A 17,644-nucleotide genomic window follows, 5' to 3' on the forward strand; every position below is an offset into this window, starting at 1 on the left:
ACCAGCCTATCTGTCAGCATTTCATGACTGGCAGATAGGCTGGTTTTGAACTAGACTAGTTAATCTTACTTAGGGTTACCATACATCCGGTTTTTCCCGGACATGTCCGTCTTTTTGGTAATCAAACCCCTGTCCGGGGGGAATTGCCAAAAAGCCGAACATGTCCGGGAAAATACCGGCCGGGCACTTCCCCTCCCGCGGCTGCTCTGCTCCTCCCCTGACTCTTTGGCTCTGTTTAAGAGCTGGGCTGCCCGAGCGCTACTGGCTTCGGGCAGCCCCCATGCCTCTGGACCCTGCGCCGTCGGAGCCCAGGAGGGAAAGTGCCCGGCAGGCGGCTGGGGTCTGGAAGCAAGGGGGCTGCCCAAAGCCGGTAGTGCTTGGGCAGCCCGGCTCTTAAACAGAGCCGAAGAGTCAGGGAGGAGCAGAGCCGCCATTTTCCCGGACATGTTCGGCTTTTTGGCAATTCCCCCCGGACGGGGGTTTGACTGCCGAAAAGCTGGACATGTCCGGGAAAAAGAGGACATATGGTAACCCTAGGTAGGGACAGAGCCAGCTCTAGGTTTTTTGCCACCCCCCACCTCAGCCCTGGGCTCCCCGCGCACCCCTATGTTGCCCCAGCCCTGAACTCTCCCCCGCCCACACCCCCTGCTGCCCCAGCTCTGGCCCTCACCTGCACCCTCCTGCTGCCCCAGCCCTGGGTTCTTCCCCCACCCGCATCTCTTGCCACCCCAGCCCTGCCCCCCCCCCCCCCCCCCTGCACCCCCACTCCCTGCTGCCCCAGCTCTGGCCCCCACCCGCACCTCCTGCCGCCCCAGCCCTGGGCTCTCCCCCAAAGGAATAATTGGGTGGACTAAATGGACATTGCACCTCTCTATCTGAAGCCTAGCAAGACAGGTACGTGGATCCCACTAGAATTTAAAATGAAAAGTAAGGGAGGGGAGGCTCTACTAGACTGGGTAGCTTTAGATACAGTACCAGGCACTTAGGAGGATTTACACTTCTGAGCCATGGAAGCAGAAATTGACTTTTCTTTTCCAGATTCAGCTAACTGTCTGTGCTATTGCAATGCCCTGTAACAAACATTTCCAAGGCAGTTCATGGTCACAGGGAAGCAGTCATCCTGAAAATAGTGGAGGTGGACAGTACCAGTTCCTGTTCAAATGCTAAGCCAGCCCTGAACTGAGCTCCCAAGTAGAGGCAGGATTATCTTGTGGTTAAGGCAGTGGAGTGGGACTCAGGAGATCTGGCATCAGTTCCTGGCTCTGCTGCTGATTTTCTGTTTGATTGGGGCAGGTCACAATCAGGCTGTGGCTCAGTTCCCATCTATAAAATGGAGATGATAATCCTTTCTTGTCCATTGGCTATGTGGATTTTGGACTCTTTGGAGAAGGACTTACTCATACCTGTTTTTACAGCACCTAGCACAATGTGGCTGAAGCCTCTCTAGGCACTACTGCAGTACAAATCAATCAAGGAAGATCTAGGTTGTCCTGGCTCATGTGTTCTCTAACACACACAGTGAGTCTGTCTTTTCTACTCAGTGACATTGTGATGCATGGCTAGAAGGAGTTAAACATCCTGCAAAATAAATAACCCTCAAAAGACATGTGGGGAGATGATGTTTGTGTTTTTGTGTATTTACATATGTGTGAGTAGGGTCAACAATATAATTAACAGTCCCTGAATATGCTGTATTCTGATAATTCAGAGGTCAAAAAAAAAATTCCTATCATTTCAATGAATTGTAAACATGGAATATCTCGGTATTCATCTCTCTTTGAAATGTGCTGTGAATGGTGGAGGAACAAGCAAATGGCTTTATGTTAATTCTAGGGCTGTCAAGTGATTAAAACAATTAATTGCGATTAATCACGCTGTTAATAGAATACCATTTATTTTAAATATTTTGGATGTTTACTAAATTTTCAAATACATTAATTTCAATTACAACACAATACAAAGTGTACAGTGCTCACTATATTTATTTTTGATTACAAATATTTGCACTGTAAAAAAACAAAAAAAATGTACTTTTCAATTCACCTCATACAAGTACTGTAGTGCAATCTCTCTACCATGAAAGTTGAACTTACAAAAGTAGAATTATGTAAAATAAAAACTGCATTCAAAAATAAAACAATATAAAACTTTAGAGCCTACAAATCTACTCAGTCCTACTTCTTGATTGGCCAATCACTCAGACAAACAAGGTTGGTTACAATTTGCAGGACATAATGCTGCCTGCTTCTTGTTTACGTCACCTGAAAGTGAGAACAGGCGTTTGCATGGCACTTTGTAGCTGGCGTTGCAAGATATTTACGTGCCAGATGTGCTAAAGATTCATATGTCCCTTCATGCTTCAACCACCGACATGCTTCCATGCTGATGATGGGTTCTGCTTGATAATGATCCAAAGCAGTGTGGACTGACGCATGTTCATTTTCATCATCTGAGTCAGATGCCACCAGCAGAAGGTTGATTTTCTTTTTTGTTGGCTTGGGTTCTGTAGTTCCGCATCAGAGTGTTGCTCTTTTAAGACTTCTAAAAGCATGCTCCACACCTCATCCCTCTCAGATTTTGGACGGCACTTCAGATTCTTAAACTTTGGGTCGAGTGCTGTAGCTATTTTTAGAAATCTCACATTGGTACCTTCTTTGCGTTTTGTCAAATCTGCTGTGAAAGTGTTCTTAAAACAAACAAGTGCTGGGTCATCATCTGAGACTGCTATAACATGAAATATATGCAGAATATGGGTAAAACAGAGCAGGAGACATACAATTCTCCCCCCAAGGAATACAGTCACAAATTTAATTGACACATTATTTTTTTAACACGCATCATCAGCATGGAAGCATGTCCTCTGGAATTGTGGCCGAAGCATGAAGGGGTGTATGAATGTTTAGCATATCTGGCATGTAAATACCTTGCAATGCCAGCTACAAATGTGCCATGCGAATGCCTGTTCTCACTTTCAGGGGACATTGTAAATAAGAAGCAGGCAGCAGTATCTCCAGTCAATATAAACAAACTTGTTTGTCTTAGCAACTGGCAGAATAAGAAGTAGGACTGAGTGGACTTGTAGGCTCTAAAGTTTTACATTTTGTTTTTGAGTGCAGTTATGTAACCAAAAAAAATATATCTGCATTTGTAAGTTACACTTTCATGATAAAGAGATTGCACTTCAGTACTTGTATGAGGTGAATTGAAAAATACTATTTCTATCACTTTTACAGTGCATATATTTGTAATAAAAAATAATATAAAATGAGCACTGTGCACTTTGTATTCTGTGTTGTAATTGAAATTAATATTGAAAATGTAGAAAAACATCCAAAATATTTAATAAATTTCAATTGGTATTCTATTGTTATAAGTGCGATTAATCGCAATTAATTTTTTTATCATGATAAAAAAATTTTAATTGCGTGAGTTAACTGTGATTAATTGACGGCCTAGTTAATTCATTTAGCTAAGTACCGGTGGTGGACCTCCTTCAAAATAATCCGAATTACCTTTTGTTCCCTGAGGAAATCCCAACTTGTCAAAAGACATGAAATTGTATAAAAGATTCTTGGGTCCTGATTCTGTCATCTCAGATCTGCTCAGGCTTCGTCAGGGGAAGTTTGAGTCGAAAGACTGAGGTCCCAGTTATGCTGGTACACCCCAAATATGTTATTTGGACATTGGACTATTACCTATGAACTAGTTCTGAAAGAACTCTTTTCAACGACGAAGCTCACCATCTTTGCTATGAATCTGCACCTCAATTGAACTGAACTCATGTCTGTATGTATATTGATCTTTTAACCATACTCTTGCTTTTGTTTTTTAATGCATTTAAGAATTGGCTGTAGTGTGTATTTGGGTAAGATCTGAAATATTCAATAACTTGGGAGGTAATGTGTCCGATCCTTTGGGATTGGTAGAACCTTTTCTTTTATATGATGAAATAAGATTTACAGAAATGTATATCATATTTGATGTGGGTACCTGGATGGAGGTCTGAGGCTGGGTCACTTTAAGGCAGGGGTGGCCAACCTGAGCCTGAGAAGGAGCCAGAATTTACCAATGTACATTGCCAAAGAGCCACAGTAATACATCAGCAGCCCCCCATCTGCTCCCCGCACCTCCCGCCCACCGATCAGTGCCTCCTCCTCCCTCCCCACACCTCCTGATCAGCTGTTTCATGGCATGCAGGAGAGACTGAGGTGGAGGAGTGATGGCATGGCAGGCAGAGGGGAGGGGGCAGGAAGGGGTGGAGTGGGGGCAGAGCCACCGTTTGATCAGCGAGCACCCCCCGGCACATTGGGAAGTTGGCACCTGTAGCTCCAGCCCCTGAGTCGATGCCTATACAAGGAGCCGCATAGTAACTTCTGAAGACCGCATGTGGCTCTGGAGCCACAGGTTGGTCACCCCTGCTTTAAGGGAACTGTGTTGTTTGGACTTCTGAGTAACCAGTAAAGTAATAAAGAAGTTGTTTTATGCTGGCTTGGTAAATCTAAGTATTGGAATATCCACCAGCTTTATGGGGATTGTCTGCCCCATTCTTTGCAGTTCACCCTAATTGAGTGACCATAGTTGGCTCCCCACTAGGACCCTGCTCACAGACATCATACATCAGTAGCTCATCATGGGTATGGAGTCTCCTAATTTTGTCAGTTATCGGATTCCTGAAAGGCTCAGAGTTCATTTCCTTGATGATACAGGCAGGCAGTATGGGTTTACGGATATCAAATCCTTGTGTTGAATCCAGGGGAAATTCCCAGGCCAATTTTGATTTAGTCTGTGGCAAAAACAATATGAGGGTGAAAGCCTCGGATTTGGGAGATATGGGTTCAATTTCCTAAGCCCCTACAGATGTCTTATAATAGAACCTCGGGCAAGCTACTTAAGTCTCTCTCTGCCTGTTTCCGGTCTGTACAATGGGGATAACAGCACTTTCCTACCACCCAGCAGCATTAGGAGGACAACTACATTAAAGATCATGATACTACAGTAATGGGGGCTATAGACCTAACAGCCAGACTGAGGCACTTGCAGGTTCATCCCCAGTCAGTTTAGAAAAGAAGACTCTGGGGACTCAAAAGTCTGCTGCAAATCTCTGTTGTTTCCTTAATAATCTTTCACCAGCCAGCTGGGGGCACAGATTAGTGTTCACATCGCACTCCTCATCAGTATCCAGCCAAGGCCAGGAAAGCTAATGATCCAACCAGCGGACCACATTCAGTGATGTGTCCTGGTCACGTGCCACCTGAGGCATGTTGTGTATACGCTAAGACCAGTCACTTGTGATGTTGACAGCATAGAATATGGACTTAAATGATTAATAATACTGTACTTGCCAGTAATCTTGAACCTACCTGAGGCCCAAGTTTCTAAAAATGTCAGGCAGAATCCTGAGAATGTTGTGGAGTAACCCTAACAAGCCAGGAGCTAATTAAGTGGGTAGGAAGATAAACCAGCCACACTACTATGATGTGATAAGCAGCAGTATGGCTATTTGTTTTTTTCTTATTATGTGCTCAGTAATTGAGGGTCTATGTAATAAGCAGATTGTTATATCTGATTCAAATTTTAATGATGTATTAGCAGGTAAAAAGATGTAATAAATATGATCCAGCTAGTAAGTGACCTACAATTGTGCCCTTTCACATTTGAAGAAGTTTCATTGTCAAAGCAACCTTAAACTATCATGTGTTACAAGTTGCTTGGATAATACTATTTTCAATAGGAATGTGATCAAGGTCAGATACCCAATTGATAAAAGGTATTAAAATATATTTGTTTTATAGTTCTGTTACACTTTGCACATTAATACTGAGTTAAATTAATTTTTAAAACTTTATAAGCATAATTAATCATCTTTATTTTGCTTTCTGTAATTTCTTATAGTCTGAAATCCCCCCAGCCCAGGGATGAAAAAAGGCTAAAAAATGTAGTTGGGATTTTTAAAAGTGCTCAACAACTCCCACTGACTACAGTGGAAGCAGGAATGCCAACACTGAGTGCTTGAAAATCATACCCTTTATGAACCAGGTTAACACAAGTCCCAAAGACAATTCTGTGAATTGGTATGGTGTCCCTATAACAAATCTGAAGCATCTTGTATATCTGGGATATGTCCTTTAGAGTGCCAAAGTGTTCAAATACAGAGTACACATCTAGTCTAGTTCAAGTGACTGGTCAAATTTGACCCCACATATAGGTTTTGTGAAAACAAGCTTTAACAATACCTTAAAATTTTACTCACATACCAGATTCTCTCCCTGAAGATAAGTATGTTTTTGCTTTTGAAATCTCAAAGGAAAACTTAAATAATAAAAAACATTCCCTGCAATGATTACAACCTCTATGATGCAGCATTGAGTTTGTGAGAACAAGAAAGTGAAGTTGATTAGAAACAAAAGCGAAAAGGACTCATAAGGAGAAATGCAAACACCCCCTCCAAATTAAGAGCATGAATTTTCTGAAGTAAACCAGATTTTAAGAATTCTTTCTTTAGGTACTCTAAGATGTCATTTCTAATGTTAGGGGCATTTATTTTAAAATGTAGTTTTTAATCTGAGTTCCCTCCCTTTAATTTAGGAGAAGGGAAGATGAATCTCAGAGGTATTTGCCATAAGAGAGGGAGGGAAGCAGTCCTTTGCTTATTTTTTACTACTTCTGATCTGTTCAGTTCACTGCAGACAGAGTACTCCATACACGAAAGTTGCAGTTTGCACTGCCAGTGATTTAATGTATAACAGTTCCCAAATTTTAAGAGAAATATCCTTGCCTCCTTTTTATAAGGAATTATGCTGGCATTTTAAACACATTCTATGTGATTTGTTTTAAAACAGATGGTTGCATACAAGTAGTGTGATACAATTTTCTTTATTAAAAATAATTTACAACATCAGTAACATTTTATGCACAATTGTCAGCAAATGAACTTTGTCTCAAGATAATATTTCTATACAATACTTAACATTATTGAACTTAAAACTGTTATACTGTTTTGTTGGCTTTAAACAGCAGACACTGATTTGCAGTTGCTTAAATGTGATTAATATACATTTTGTTTCATGTCCCTATATGTATGTGTAAAATGTATAAACATCAACACTATCCCAAAGTTTGGGGGGAAAACATTTAGAAAAATCAGAATAAGGTTATTTTCCAAATCAAACTGAAGAGAAAATTCTAAGTTAAATATGTCTAACACTTGAAGAGTCACTTTGTTATTTTTTCCCTCCTATGCTTTAAAATACAGGAAAGAGAGCTTATTGAACATTGTATTGTCTATGGTCAAAGCAGTCCTCTAATCGGACTGTATCCTGCCACTGCTGTGAGATGGATGTCATTTAATCGGGCTATCGCATGCCAAACTACTAGATCCTAGCACTATGTCAAAATTAATTTGTTTCCCCTGCTGCTGTGTTGAGAGAGTGTTATGTAACGCCTGTGATCACATGCACGTGATGCGGGGACAGGGGAAGACAGCCAAGCAAGTTCCTTCATTTCTAGAGCAGTTTGCTAATTTGTGACAAGCAAAACAGATAGGTGCATTTATGGTGCCATTTCTCTCAGCATTCACCATGCTTCAAACTTGTGGGCACTGAGGCCCTGATCCAAAGTCAACTGAAGTCTATGAAAAGATTCCCATTGACTTCAATAGGCTTTGAATCAGCCCTAGTGAAATAGCAATGGCAGGACCTAAACTATGGAAACAAAGCTTACTTTGAGGCATTCATAATATTCTTTCACTGATTTTAAAGCAGAAGAGCAGCAGAATTAAAGCAGTCACTACAGGACTGACATCGGAATGCCTCAACAGAATTTACTTGTTTTAATGTTGGAAAAACTGTAGGTTGATAAATGTCTCGTTAAATTGCATTTTCTGTCACAATATTGATTTACTTCTGGTGTGTCTTATATCACTTTTCTTGAGTATTTTACTGCTGCAGCAACAAGTGTTTTATTGCAAGACTGCAGACGTTGGGAGGTTGTGTGCTGAACTCAAGCAATGGTAGTTGGACAAGAGAGATGTTTAAACTAAACTCTTTTATGCCAAACAACAGGATTTCCACTTGCTCCCCAATAATGAACACACATTCTCCTTCACTTGAACCCAGAGAAAATATACCACTCAGTTGAAAAACAGAGAGAGATTAAGATAGGCCAGTTTTATACAATAAACAAGATTTGCTCCTCAATCACAACTGTCATTACAAACGTCCAAGATAGAAATGGATCTTTGAATACTTAATTCACACAGCAGTCATACAGCTGAGTAGCTTTTGTCTTAAATGTATTAAATTAATTTACTAAGCAGTGGCAATTGTCAATGGTTTTTCTCTCTGCTAAAAGAAAGCACAGCTCAGCTGGTAAAATGTAGTAAAAGATTACACAGGATTTTGGAATTTGTATAGAAAAACTTTCCTTCTTCAAAAAGCATATTACACACAAAGGTATTTAAATGCCACTAGGGTTGTGACATAAAATGAAATAGCCAAGGAATTCAAAGTTCAGTTTGAGAGCTTGTTATTTCATGTCATGAAAATTAACACCACCTGAAAGTGCTAAAGGTTTGCCAGTTTTAACCATGACTTTTCAGGACTTTGTCAAAACTGTAACATAGTTTAAACAGGATTTTTTTAAAATTACATTTTCATGTAAAAACTTGAAAGGTATTTTTATGCCCTATATTTTTTGACTGAAAGACCACTACAGTCTATTGCCTGAGTATAAGTTAGTAATTTATATTAAAATGCAACCCCCTATCTATGCAATAAAGCTGAAATTGTTCTCTTAAGAGTTTTGATATACATGTTATTTGCAGTAGAAATCCTGAAGCATAATTATGGAAATAATTTACTGGGCATGTGCAGTGGACTAGCGAATATTTAATGATAATAAATGTTATTTCTCTCCCAAAAGGAACTATAAACCATAATAGATAATCGCAAGCCAATTTTTAAAATATAATTTGAAAAGAGCTTCAAGAGGGAAAAAAAGCTGAAATTCTGATTTATACAAGTGATTTAAAAATCGTTATAATTTAAAAGGTGTAAAATGTTTTTTTAAACTAATGAAACCAAATAAGTTCCTGTGCTGAGACAGTATATTTCTAATTGTAAACTCATGGAAAATAGGCTTTTATCATGGAAGTGCGGACACAACCAAAACTACAGCAGCTCAAACGGCAATGCCAAAACAGCTAGCTTTGGTTAGAAAACTGGGATCTTAAGCAGAGTTCTGGTGTCATGGGAAGAGAAGAGTATTCAGAGCACACATTAGAAGTTTTAAAAGACGATGTGGTTATCTCAGCCATGTAATGCTTTACAATGTAATTTAAGAGGAACAAAACATAGTAATTGTAGGCCACACTTAAAAGCAAAGAAGAAAATCTAAAAGCCTAGTACATTTTTTAAAAGTAGGTTTTCACAACTCAGCTTGTCAGTACTTTGGTTAGCGACACTGCAAACAGTACACATTAACTCCCAGTGTCACACAAGGGGGACAACCATGCTGCTCCAGTTACAGCAAAGATGGGCAAGCTGCTCACTTGAGGGACATAGGAACTTGCCCAAAGTTTCAGAACTGCATCTTACTTCCATGAAATAGAATTTATTGCAGCCATCCTCATTTTTAAATACAGAGGTTTGGCCCATGGAGACTTCATATCCCCCGTGTACAATATTTCATCTTACTCTGAGTGATGTTTGATCTGGATCAGATAGAGCACACCATCTCCACAGTGAAGGTAAAGAGAGCCACGGCCTATGTTACAGAACTCTTTGGGCTTTGTGTGGACCTTCTCTGGTCAACCCACAATTTAAAGGATAATGAATTCAAACCTTCGGGTCTGTATTCTTAGCTACTACAATGGAAGAATCCATCTCTCTTGCCTCTAACATTCCATACCATCTGCTACCCTTAAACCAACAAATAGCAGTACACAGATTTACAGGTGCAAAACTAAGTGAAAACAACTGCAGGAAGAGTCTTCTTACAGAATAATCTTCAGCACAATTCAGTTTCGGATTTCACATCCTTTATTTACAAAATGGTGTGATAAAATATCCCCCCCATACTTACAGCTTTCTGCCACAAAACACGTATGTCGATTTTAGCAATGTTAATAGCACCATTCGAATATTATTTAAAATCAGGAAGGATCTTGTTGCGGTCACTACAATGATTCACAATCTTCTACATCCATGGACGAAATAACTTTGAGCGGACTGGGACTGTTTGCAGTTCCATAGTATGGATTCCCGGGTTCACACAAGGCATTTTCAGAATTACCAGTTATGCAAGGTATCCATATAGTCAGTAGCTACTATAAGAATCTTCGAGCCACATAGTTTAGAATTCCACCATGTTTATATATTGTTGTTTCCACATCATTTTCAAATGAGGCAATCACACTGAACACTTTGCCAGTGTTAGTCTTCAAAATAAAAAACAAGAACAATTAGTGTTAATTACTTTTAAAAACTTGTCTCCAATTTTTGAACTCATACTCTACCCACAAACCATAAATGAGACAGACAAAAACTCAATCTGCATATGCCAACCATTCCAGATATTCGCATTGCTAAAGCCAGGATTAAGTTTTATATTAGTGCACAATTTTAGATAATTTTGGGAAGCATATTGTGCTGCATTCTCTGCTGGAAGTAGGAGTGATTTTCCTGTGGCTGTGCAAAGTGTGTCATTGTTGGCATTGAACACGATGTCTAGGTGGAAAGGAATCATGCAGACTGTTGCTTTAATCCAGGTTATGTGAGTGGGATTTGATTAAACTTTAATTGGCTTTTAACAAAGTTTCTGTGTTGGGGGAAAATAGAAGTGATTAGGGGCTGCACATGCAGACAAGTAACGGAACAAGAAGGCAACTATAATTATATGTACTTTCAAGATATTCTGGCAAAGTATGTTCACTAGCAGTTTAAGCAGAAGGCAAGACTATGTTTGCTTTTTCAAGTAAATCAGCATATTACTTCTTAATTCCAATTGTCTGCACCTTGAAATAGAGATGTTATATTTTAGAAATACCTTAATATCCAATGTGATTCCTGGAAACAGCTCTTGAGGAAATGATACAGAAAATTGTTCTTTGCCAGTGAGGCCCAAAACATTTGCATTTTCCCCTGGAAGGAACTGAAGTGGAGCTATGCCAATTCCAATCAAATGACTTTTATGAATCTTCTCATAGCTTTCAGCTATAACTGCCTTAACACCCTATAAAATGTAAATAAAATAATTGGTTTCCAATTTCAGTCCAGCAGTCTGCATAATAATGAAGTTTAATGAAAACAACCATTAAAATAAACACCAAATATTCTTCTGATCAACCCAGAGACAGCGACTTCCAGACTCCTGTATCGTAAGCTGGTGGAAGTCTGGTTTATTGGACATGCCTATGAAGGAAGGCTGAAAGAACTGGGTTTGTTTAGTTTGGAAAAGAGAAGACTGAGAGGGGACATGATAGCAGTTTTCAGGTATCTAAAAGGGTGTCATAAGGAGGAGGGAGAGAACTTGTTCACCTTAGCCTCTAAGGATAGAACCAGAAACAATGGGTTTAAACTGCAGCAAGGGAGGTCTAGGTTGGACATTAGGAAAAAGTTCCTAACTGTCAGGGTGGTTAAACACTGGAACAAATTGCCTAGGGAGGTTGTGGAATCTCCGTCTCTGGAGATATTTAAGAGTAGGTTAGATAAATGTCTATCAGGGATGGTCTAGACAGTATTTGGTCCTGCCATGCGGGCAGGGGACTGGACTCGATGACCTCTCGAGGTCCCTTCCAGTCCTATAATCTATGAATCTATGCCTTGTTATTGGCTCTGCAGTGTTAGCAAGGGTAAAATGCAGTAACAACTTATTTTTGGCACTAAAACAAGCAAATGGCAGTGAATAAACCCAGGAAGCAGACCAGTGCAATAACGTGGTGTCATTTTTAGTTATTTTTCAGAACATTACTGAAACTGAAATCTATTAGTGGTGCAGGACCGAATACCGTCCACCAAGAGCTTCAGAGTCCATTGTTATTTTGTAGGAATTAGGGGGATCTTTTGACAGTTGAAGACAAAAGGAAACATTTCTCTGAGAGTTTAAAAAACTGTTTATCTGAAGCTGCTGAGGTGCATGGAATTCTAGATGCATTCCCAGAGAGATGGAGAACATAGATGGGCAGGGAGCAAGTGACACGGAAAGAGGTATATGATAAATGCAGTTTATCAGAATAGTCTGCAATGTATCCCATGGCTGTCACCACCACATGCACAAACTAAACAGAGACAACCATCAAAAATGCAGAGCATTGGTAATGAGAGCATTAGTTTGTCTGGATGTTTTCCTTTCTTGAGGAAGAGTTGCACTTTTACAATATCAGCTGAAAATTGGTGGTGATCTAGCTCACTAGTGAAATTCAACTCCAAACAATGGTGCGCAGCCTTTCCACTCACAAGACTGCAAAATGTGGATTGAATTTAAAAATGAAAATCAAACATTTAAAAAACATGAACATAATTTTTAAATAAAGCTTCCAGGGGGAAAAAAAGGGCAGCAAATTCCAATTTTTGCTTGAAAAACATTAACAGAGACTAAAATGGGAGAGCGATGATTCTGGGGAATTGACGGGAGAGAATGAAACTTTTAAAAGTTTAAACTAAATTTAAGAAACTACATAAAAGGTAAATTAATAGGCTAGCCAACCTCAATGTACTTTTTATCCTAGTTACTTATACTGCTGCCAAAGCAAGCACACAAAAATAACTGCCTGGTTCTTACCTTACCTACTACAAAACCTGATCTTCATTCCCACTAACCCCTATGAGAGCTGGGGGTGGGGGGGGGGGGAGGAGGAGGAGGATATACAGAGCACCTCCACAGGACAGGGGGACCTAGACCAATAGTATATGTATGTGTGTCATTTATCTAGCTAAGTCTGGAATCTCTTATGTTGGAGCCCCATTTTGTGGGTCAAACCTGATAAATTATACATTTCTGAAATTTAATAAGCTGGTCCTGTAACCACCTGTTCCCTTCTATGCAGATCCTACCAAGGAAAAATTACAGATTATACATTTTCAAGCAAACAATATTTTGCAAATATTTAAATTTAAACTGAAGACAGCTTCTAACATGAATTGATGCTTAAAGACATCTTCTTAGAACAATACATTTGAAACTAACTTCATGAGAATATAACAGTACCAGTAAAAAAGGCCCCTTTGCAGTCCAGTCTCTTGAGCTACCCAGTCCATACTTCTTCCCTGCTAAAATAATCAAAGGAATGCCTTCTTTCTGGTACAACTCTGCTGCTTCAAACACATCTAGCTGCAGGAAAAAAGAAAGTGAAATCATTAGACAAGCTCTAATCCATAGCTCTTAATTGAGTCATTTGAACAAATACATGCTCACCGTTTGTCCTGATGGGAAATGAACTGTTTTTGGAGCTGGTTTTCCTATGAATTTATTAAAAAGCTTGATATTTGCAAAGGTACCTCTGGTCATCACAGCATCATTACCTCTTCGAGCTCCGTAAGAGTTGAATTCACGAGGTGTGAGGCTACAAATATCAGAAGACAGTATTTAATATTCAACAGAAAGTCTACTTGTATTGTTTTGGAGGGTTTTTAACCTCAGGTGGTATAGAGCACTAGCTAATGAACATTACAACCGTAACTGAACTGAGTTTTAAGTGGCTTTTTGGTGACAATCTAGAGGACTAATTTTCTAACAAATGTGGGTTAAGCAGTCTATAGAAGAAATCAACATGAGCAGTATCTGCAAGTTCTAGTCTCACGAGTTGGCAGTGAAGGTGAATTCATTTTTACTTCTACGGAGTACCCTTCATTTAGGCTGAGGGAGATAGTCATGGGCAAATAGTGGGCACTGGAAGCCATTATTTTGAGATATTTGGCTGATAAACTGGGGTTTGTTGAGTATCAGAGGGGCAGCCGTGTTAGTCTGAATCTGTAAAAAGCATCAGAGGGTCCTGTGGCACCTTTGAGACTAACAGAAGTATTGGGAGCATAAGCTTTCGTGGGTAAGAACCTCACTTCTTCAGATGCAAGACTTCATCTGAAAAAGTGAGGTTCTTACCCACGAAAGCTTATGCTCCCAATACTTCTGTTAGTCTCAAAGGAGCCACAGGACCCTCTGGGGTTTGTTGGTGCAGTACAGTACAATTAGTTCGTGTATACCAAATGGAAGGTCTGATTCTGTGAGGAGCTCTGCACCTCCTGTGAAAAGCTGGGTACCCTCAGACTTCACTGGGAGTTAAGGGTGTTCAACATCTCACTGTATTGGGTCCAGAACTGTTCATTTATTTGAGAGATGAATCAACATCAAACCTTCAGCCAAATTCACATTCTTACAGGGGCAATTCAGTCTTTAAACGAGGCATGTTACGAACAAGCTGGTCTCTGATGTGTTCCGTGCGTCTATTTGCCAGTCTGCTTTCTTGGCCAAGGATATAATTTTGCAACAGCAGCGGAGTAAGCAATTATCCCTATACTGTGTTCAGTACCCATCAAGTGAAGTGAAAGCAACATAATTTCTTATGTAAAATCAATGGACAGAGACTAGAACATTAGCACAAGACTAGTGCTATCTGCTTTGTAAATTAATAATTCATCTATGTTTTGAGATGGATTTGGCAGCAGACCATTATCCTTTTACAATGGTCTATCTCATCAATGTGATATTTTAAAATAGATTTCAGCTGTTCAGAAGGCAAAAGAAATTTCAAATACATTTCTGGGGATGGCCTACAATCACAGGAATGACAGTTTACACTTTAACCAGGACATACACAATTAATTTCTCTAATGCATAATGGCATTTACAGAACAAAGCAATTTTTGATGATCAGTTGTTTATATGGTAAATTAAGTTCCCCACTGAGACAAAAAATAAAGCAGATTCATTTGCTTGATAAAATATACGTAAGGCCCTTCGTTTTCAGTTTTTATTTTATTTTTATTTAATTTTTCCTGGGAATTTGTTTATTACCACAACAACAAAAACAGGTAAAAATCAGTGCAAAAATATTATTAATTTTTCTGGGTAAATATAGGGGTTTATTTTGCTGGACAGAAAGACGGGGGGGGGGAGAGATATTCAGTAGAATAACGCTTTGAATTCCATTCATCAATGTGGTTTGCTGCAGGACTAAAACAGAACTCAAAACACGTCACCTCTGAGTTTAAGAAAATAATACATATCTTATCCCCAAATAAAACTTTTCATTTGAATAAACAGTTTACTGTTGTAGGGTTAGAACTATTACCTATATTTACATTTAATAATTGGGCCACACCATTTGCAGCGCACGCACTTGACTTCATCCTTTTCTCCTTTTGAATATTTCCTTGTGTTCTGAAACATATTCTGATAGATTTTTATTTTCTTTCCATTTTAGTGTGTCAAATCTTTAAACCGTTATCTGCTAACAGCTTGAAATGTGTACGTGGTGGGTGTGAGATTCATCAGTACATTCAGATGCGCACACACTTCAGAGCTTGTGGTGTGTGCCTGTTTTATTGTGTATATCTTCTAGACTAATACATAGCCTTACTTCAACAGGCAGCTTTGCATATATATACAAACTAATGTATTACCGTAATACATATATCTCATGCAATGTATTGTATTTTCCTAATAAAACAAGGTTTTTAAAATATATTTGAAGATACAAAAGTAGGATGAAAATCAGAAAAAACTGAATAATACTTTTTGTAAAACCCAGGAGATTTTGAGTAAAAAAACTGGTTTAAACTGAAAATGAAGGGGCTTAAATATACGTTACGATCCATACCCTTTGTTTGTCAGATACTTAGCAGCAGCGCTATTCCTTGCAATGCTTCCAGCAGGTGATATGTGATCTGTAGTAACAGAATCTCCCAAATATAGCAAGACATGGGCATTTTCAATTGGTTGTAGTGAAACTGGCTCTTTGGCCTATTGGGGGGGAAAAAAAGAAAAAAGAAAATACATACATTTCCCCCAGGATTCCTAGCACAAATCATATTTAAACTGGCTTGTTCATGACAAAAATGGAGCATCCATCCACAAGCGCATTCATTCCAATGGAGTGAACACCAGCTAGAGACAGTTAGATATGGTTAACGCTACACAACTTGATCAGATACAACCAAAGCTTATTGAAACACAACTTTCCCCTTGGTTTAGGATTCAACACTTCCCAAATTATTATTTTAGATGGAACCACTGTACTTACAAGCTTATCAAAAAAAGAAGGACATCGGATATATGTGGACTTCAAATCCCACGGAAACAAAACTGACTCTGGTGCTTCCAGAAAATTCCATCGCTTATTGCCTTTCTACAAAAGGAAAGTACATTAGCCAATTAGACTATCAAGGAAACTGATTTACAATTATCTTATACAATCTTAAAGCAAAAACTTTGATAACCGTTTTTTTCCTGAGGTTGTACTATATTGTGGGAGATACCATCGTAATGTAACGTATATACTCGATCATAAGCCGGTTCGTTTATAAGCCGACCCCCCCAACAGGGATAAGTAAAAATGGAAAATTTTTATAACCCGTTCATAAGCCGACCCTATAATTCAGCAAACTTTGGCTCCCGGACCATCAGGATAAGTTGCTGGTGGGCCGAAATGGTTTGTTTACCTCGAGCATCAGCAGGCACAGAGGTAAACCTAAGTAAACAAAGTGTCCCGGTGCGCCAGCTGCTTACCCTGACGGGCCGGGACAGCAACTGGTGGGGGGGGGGGGGGGGGGGGGGGGGGAGAAGCTGGGGGTCAGGAAAGTAACCCGTGACCACCCCCCATGTGACCCCCACCCCAACCCGGGACCCCCACACTCTCCCCATCCCATCCATTCCCACCTTATCTGGGGAGGATGTCTCTGGCCTGCCTGGAGCTGCTCCGGCGGGCCAGACTGCGTGGTGTGGCTGCAGCATGTTCCAGTGGGCTGGGACGGGCTGCTTCAGAGGCTGGGGGGAGAGCAGCGTGGCCAGAAGCGGAGAGACTCTGGACCCGCCTCCTCCCTTCTGGCTCTGCTGGCTCTCCTTGCTCCCTCTGTTGGGGGGAGGGGCTGTGTCCCACCTCTCCCTCTCTGTACCCATTCATAAGCTGACCCCCTTCTCTGGTGCTTTCCTTTTTTACTAAAAAAATTCGGCTTATGAACAAGTATATACGGTACGCTGTTTAAGAACCCCAGTATAATAGAATACAGGTGGCCATATCTTCGTCACTCAATCTTAGTTATGGTATCAGAACCCTCCATACCGGCTGCTGTTTCAACCAGAAGATACAGTAAAGCTATCCAGAAAAGCACTGTTTTCTAAACTATTTAAAATGACAAACCTATCTTACCTCCATTTTTTCCTTCAGTTCTTTAAACATGGATGATATCACATACTCCTCCTCAACTTGCTGAAGTTCTTCTCGAGTGGGCCAAACATCATGCAGGTAGATATTTTTGCCATTAGGATCAATGCCTATGTAAAAGATTTTTTTGTAAGCAAAAACAAACAAACAAAAAACCCCATACCTGTTGAGACTTTATTCAAAGATGCTACAGCTGATTAAAAAAAAAGTTTCAGCTAAGTGATTTTTTATTTCTTAGCTGCTAGGAATGAAAAGCATGGTTATTCTTTG

General features: G+C 39.8%; 1 protein-coding gene across 2 annotated transcripts in view; it reads right to left on the reverse strand.

Annotated features, from left to right (window-relative positions):
* Window positions 1-6,857: 6,857 nt before the first annotated feature.
* The window catches only part of IREB2 (iron responsive element binding protein 2), a 39,920-nt gene continuing 29,133 nt past the window's right edge, over window positions 6,858-17,644 (reverse strand). Inside the window, exons 16-22 of one of the 2 annotated variants that reach the window (XM_034782797.1) lie at window positions 17,360-17,484; window positions 16,235-16,339; window positions 15,812-15,954; window positions 13,411-13,558; window positions 13,204-13,326; window positions 11,044-11,229; window positions 6,858-10,435 (exon numbers count right to left, since the gene is read on the reverse strand). In XM_034782797.1, coding sequence (XP_034638688.1) covers window positions 10,325-10,435; window positions 11,044-11,229; window positions 13,204-13,326; window positions 13,411-13,558; window positions 15,812-15,954; window positions 16,235-16,339; window positions 17,360-17,484 — 941 coding nt within the window. In that variant the 3' untranslated portion in view covers window positions 6,858-10,324. Of the gene's footprint in view, window positions 10,436-11,043; window positions 11,230-13,203; window positions 13,327-13,410; window positions 13,559-15,811; window positions 15,955-16,234; window positions 16,340-17,359; window positions 17,485-17,644 lie in introns of those variants that run through there. The other variant, XM_034782798.1, reaches the window with a different exon arrangement.

The sequence above is a fragment of the Trachemys scripta genome, chromosome 10, assembly GCF_013100865.1.
Source record: "Trachemys scripta elegans isolate TJP31775 chromosome 10, CAS_Tse_1.0, whole genome shotgun sequence".
Classification (NCBI taxonomy): domain Eukaryota; kingdom Metazoa; phylum Chordata; order Testudines; family Emydidae; genus Trachemys; species Trachemys scripta.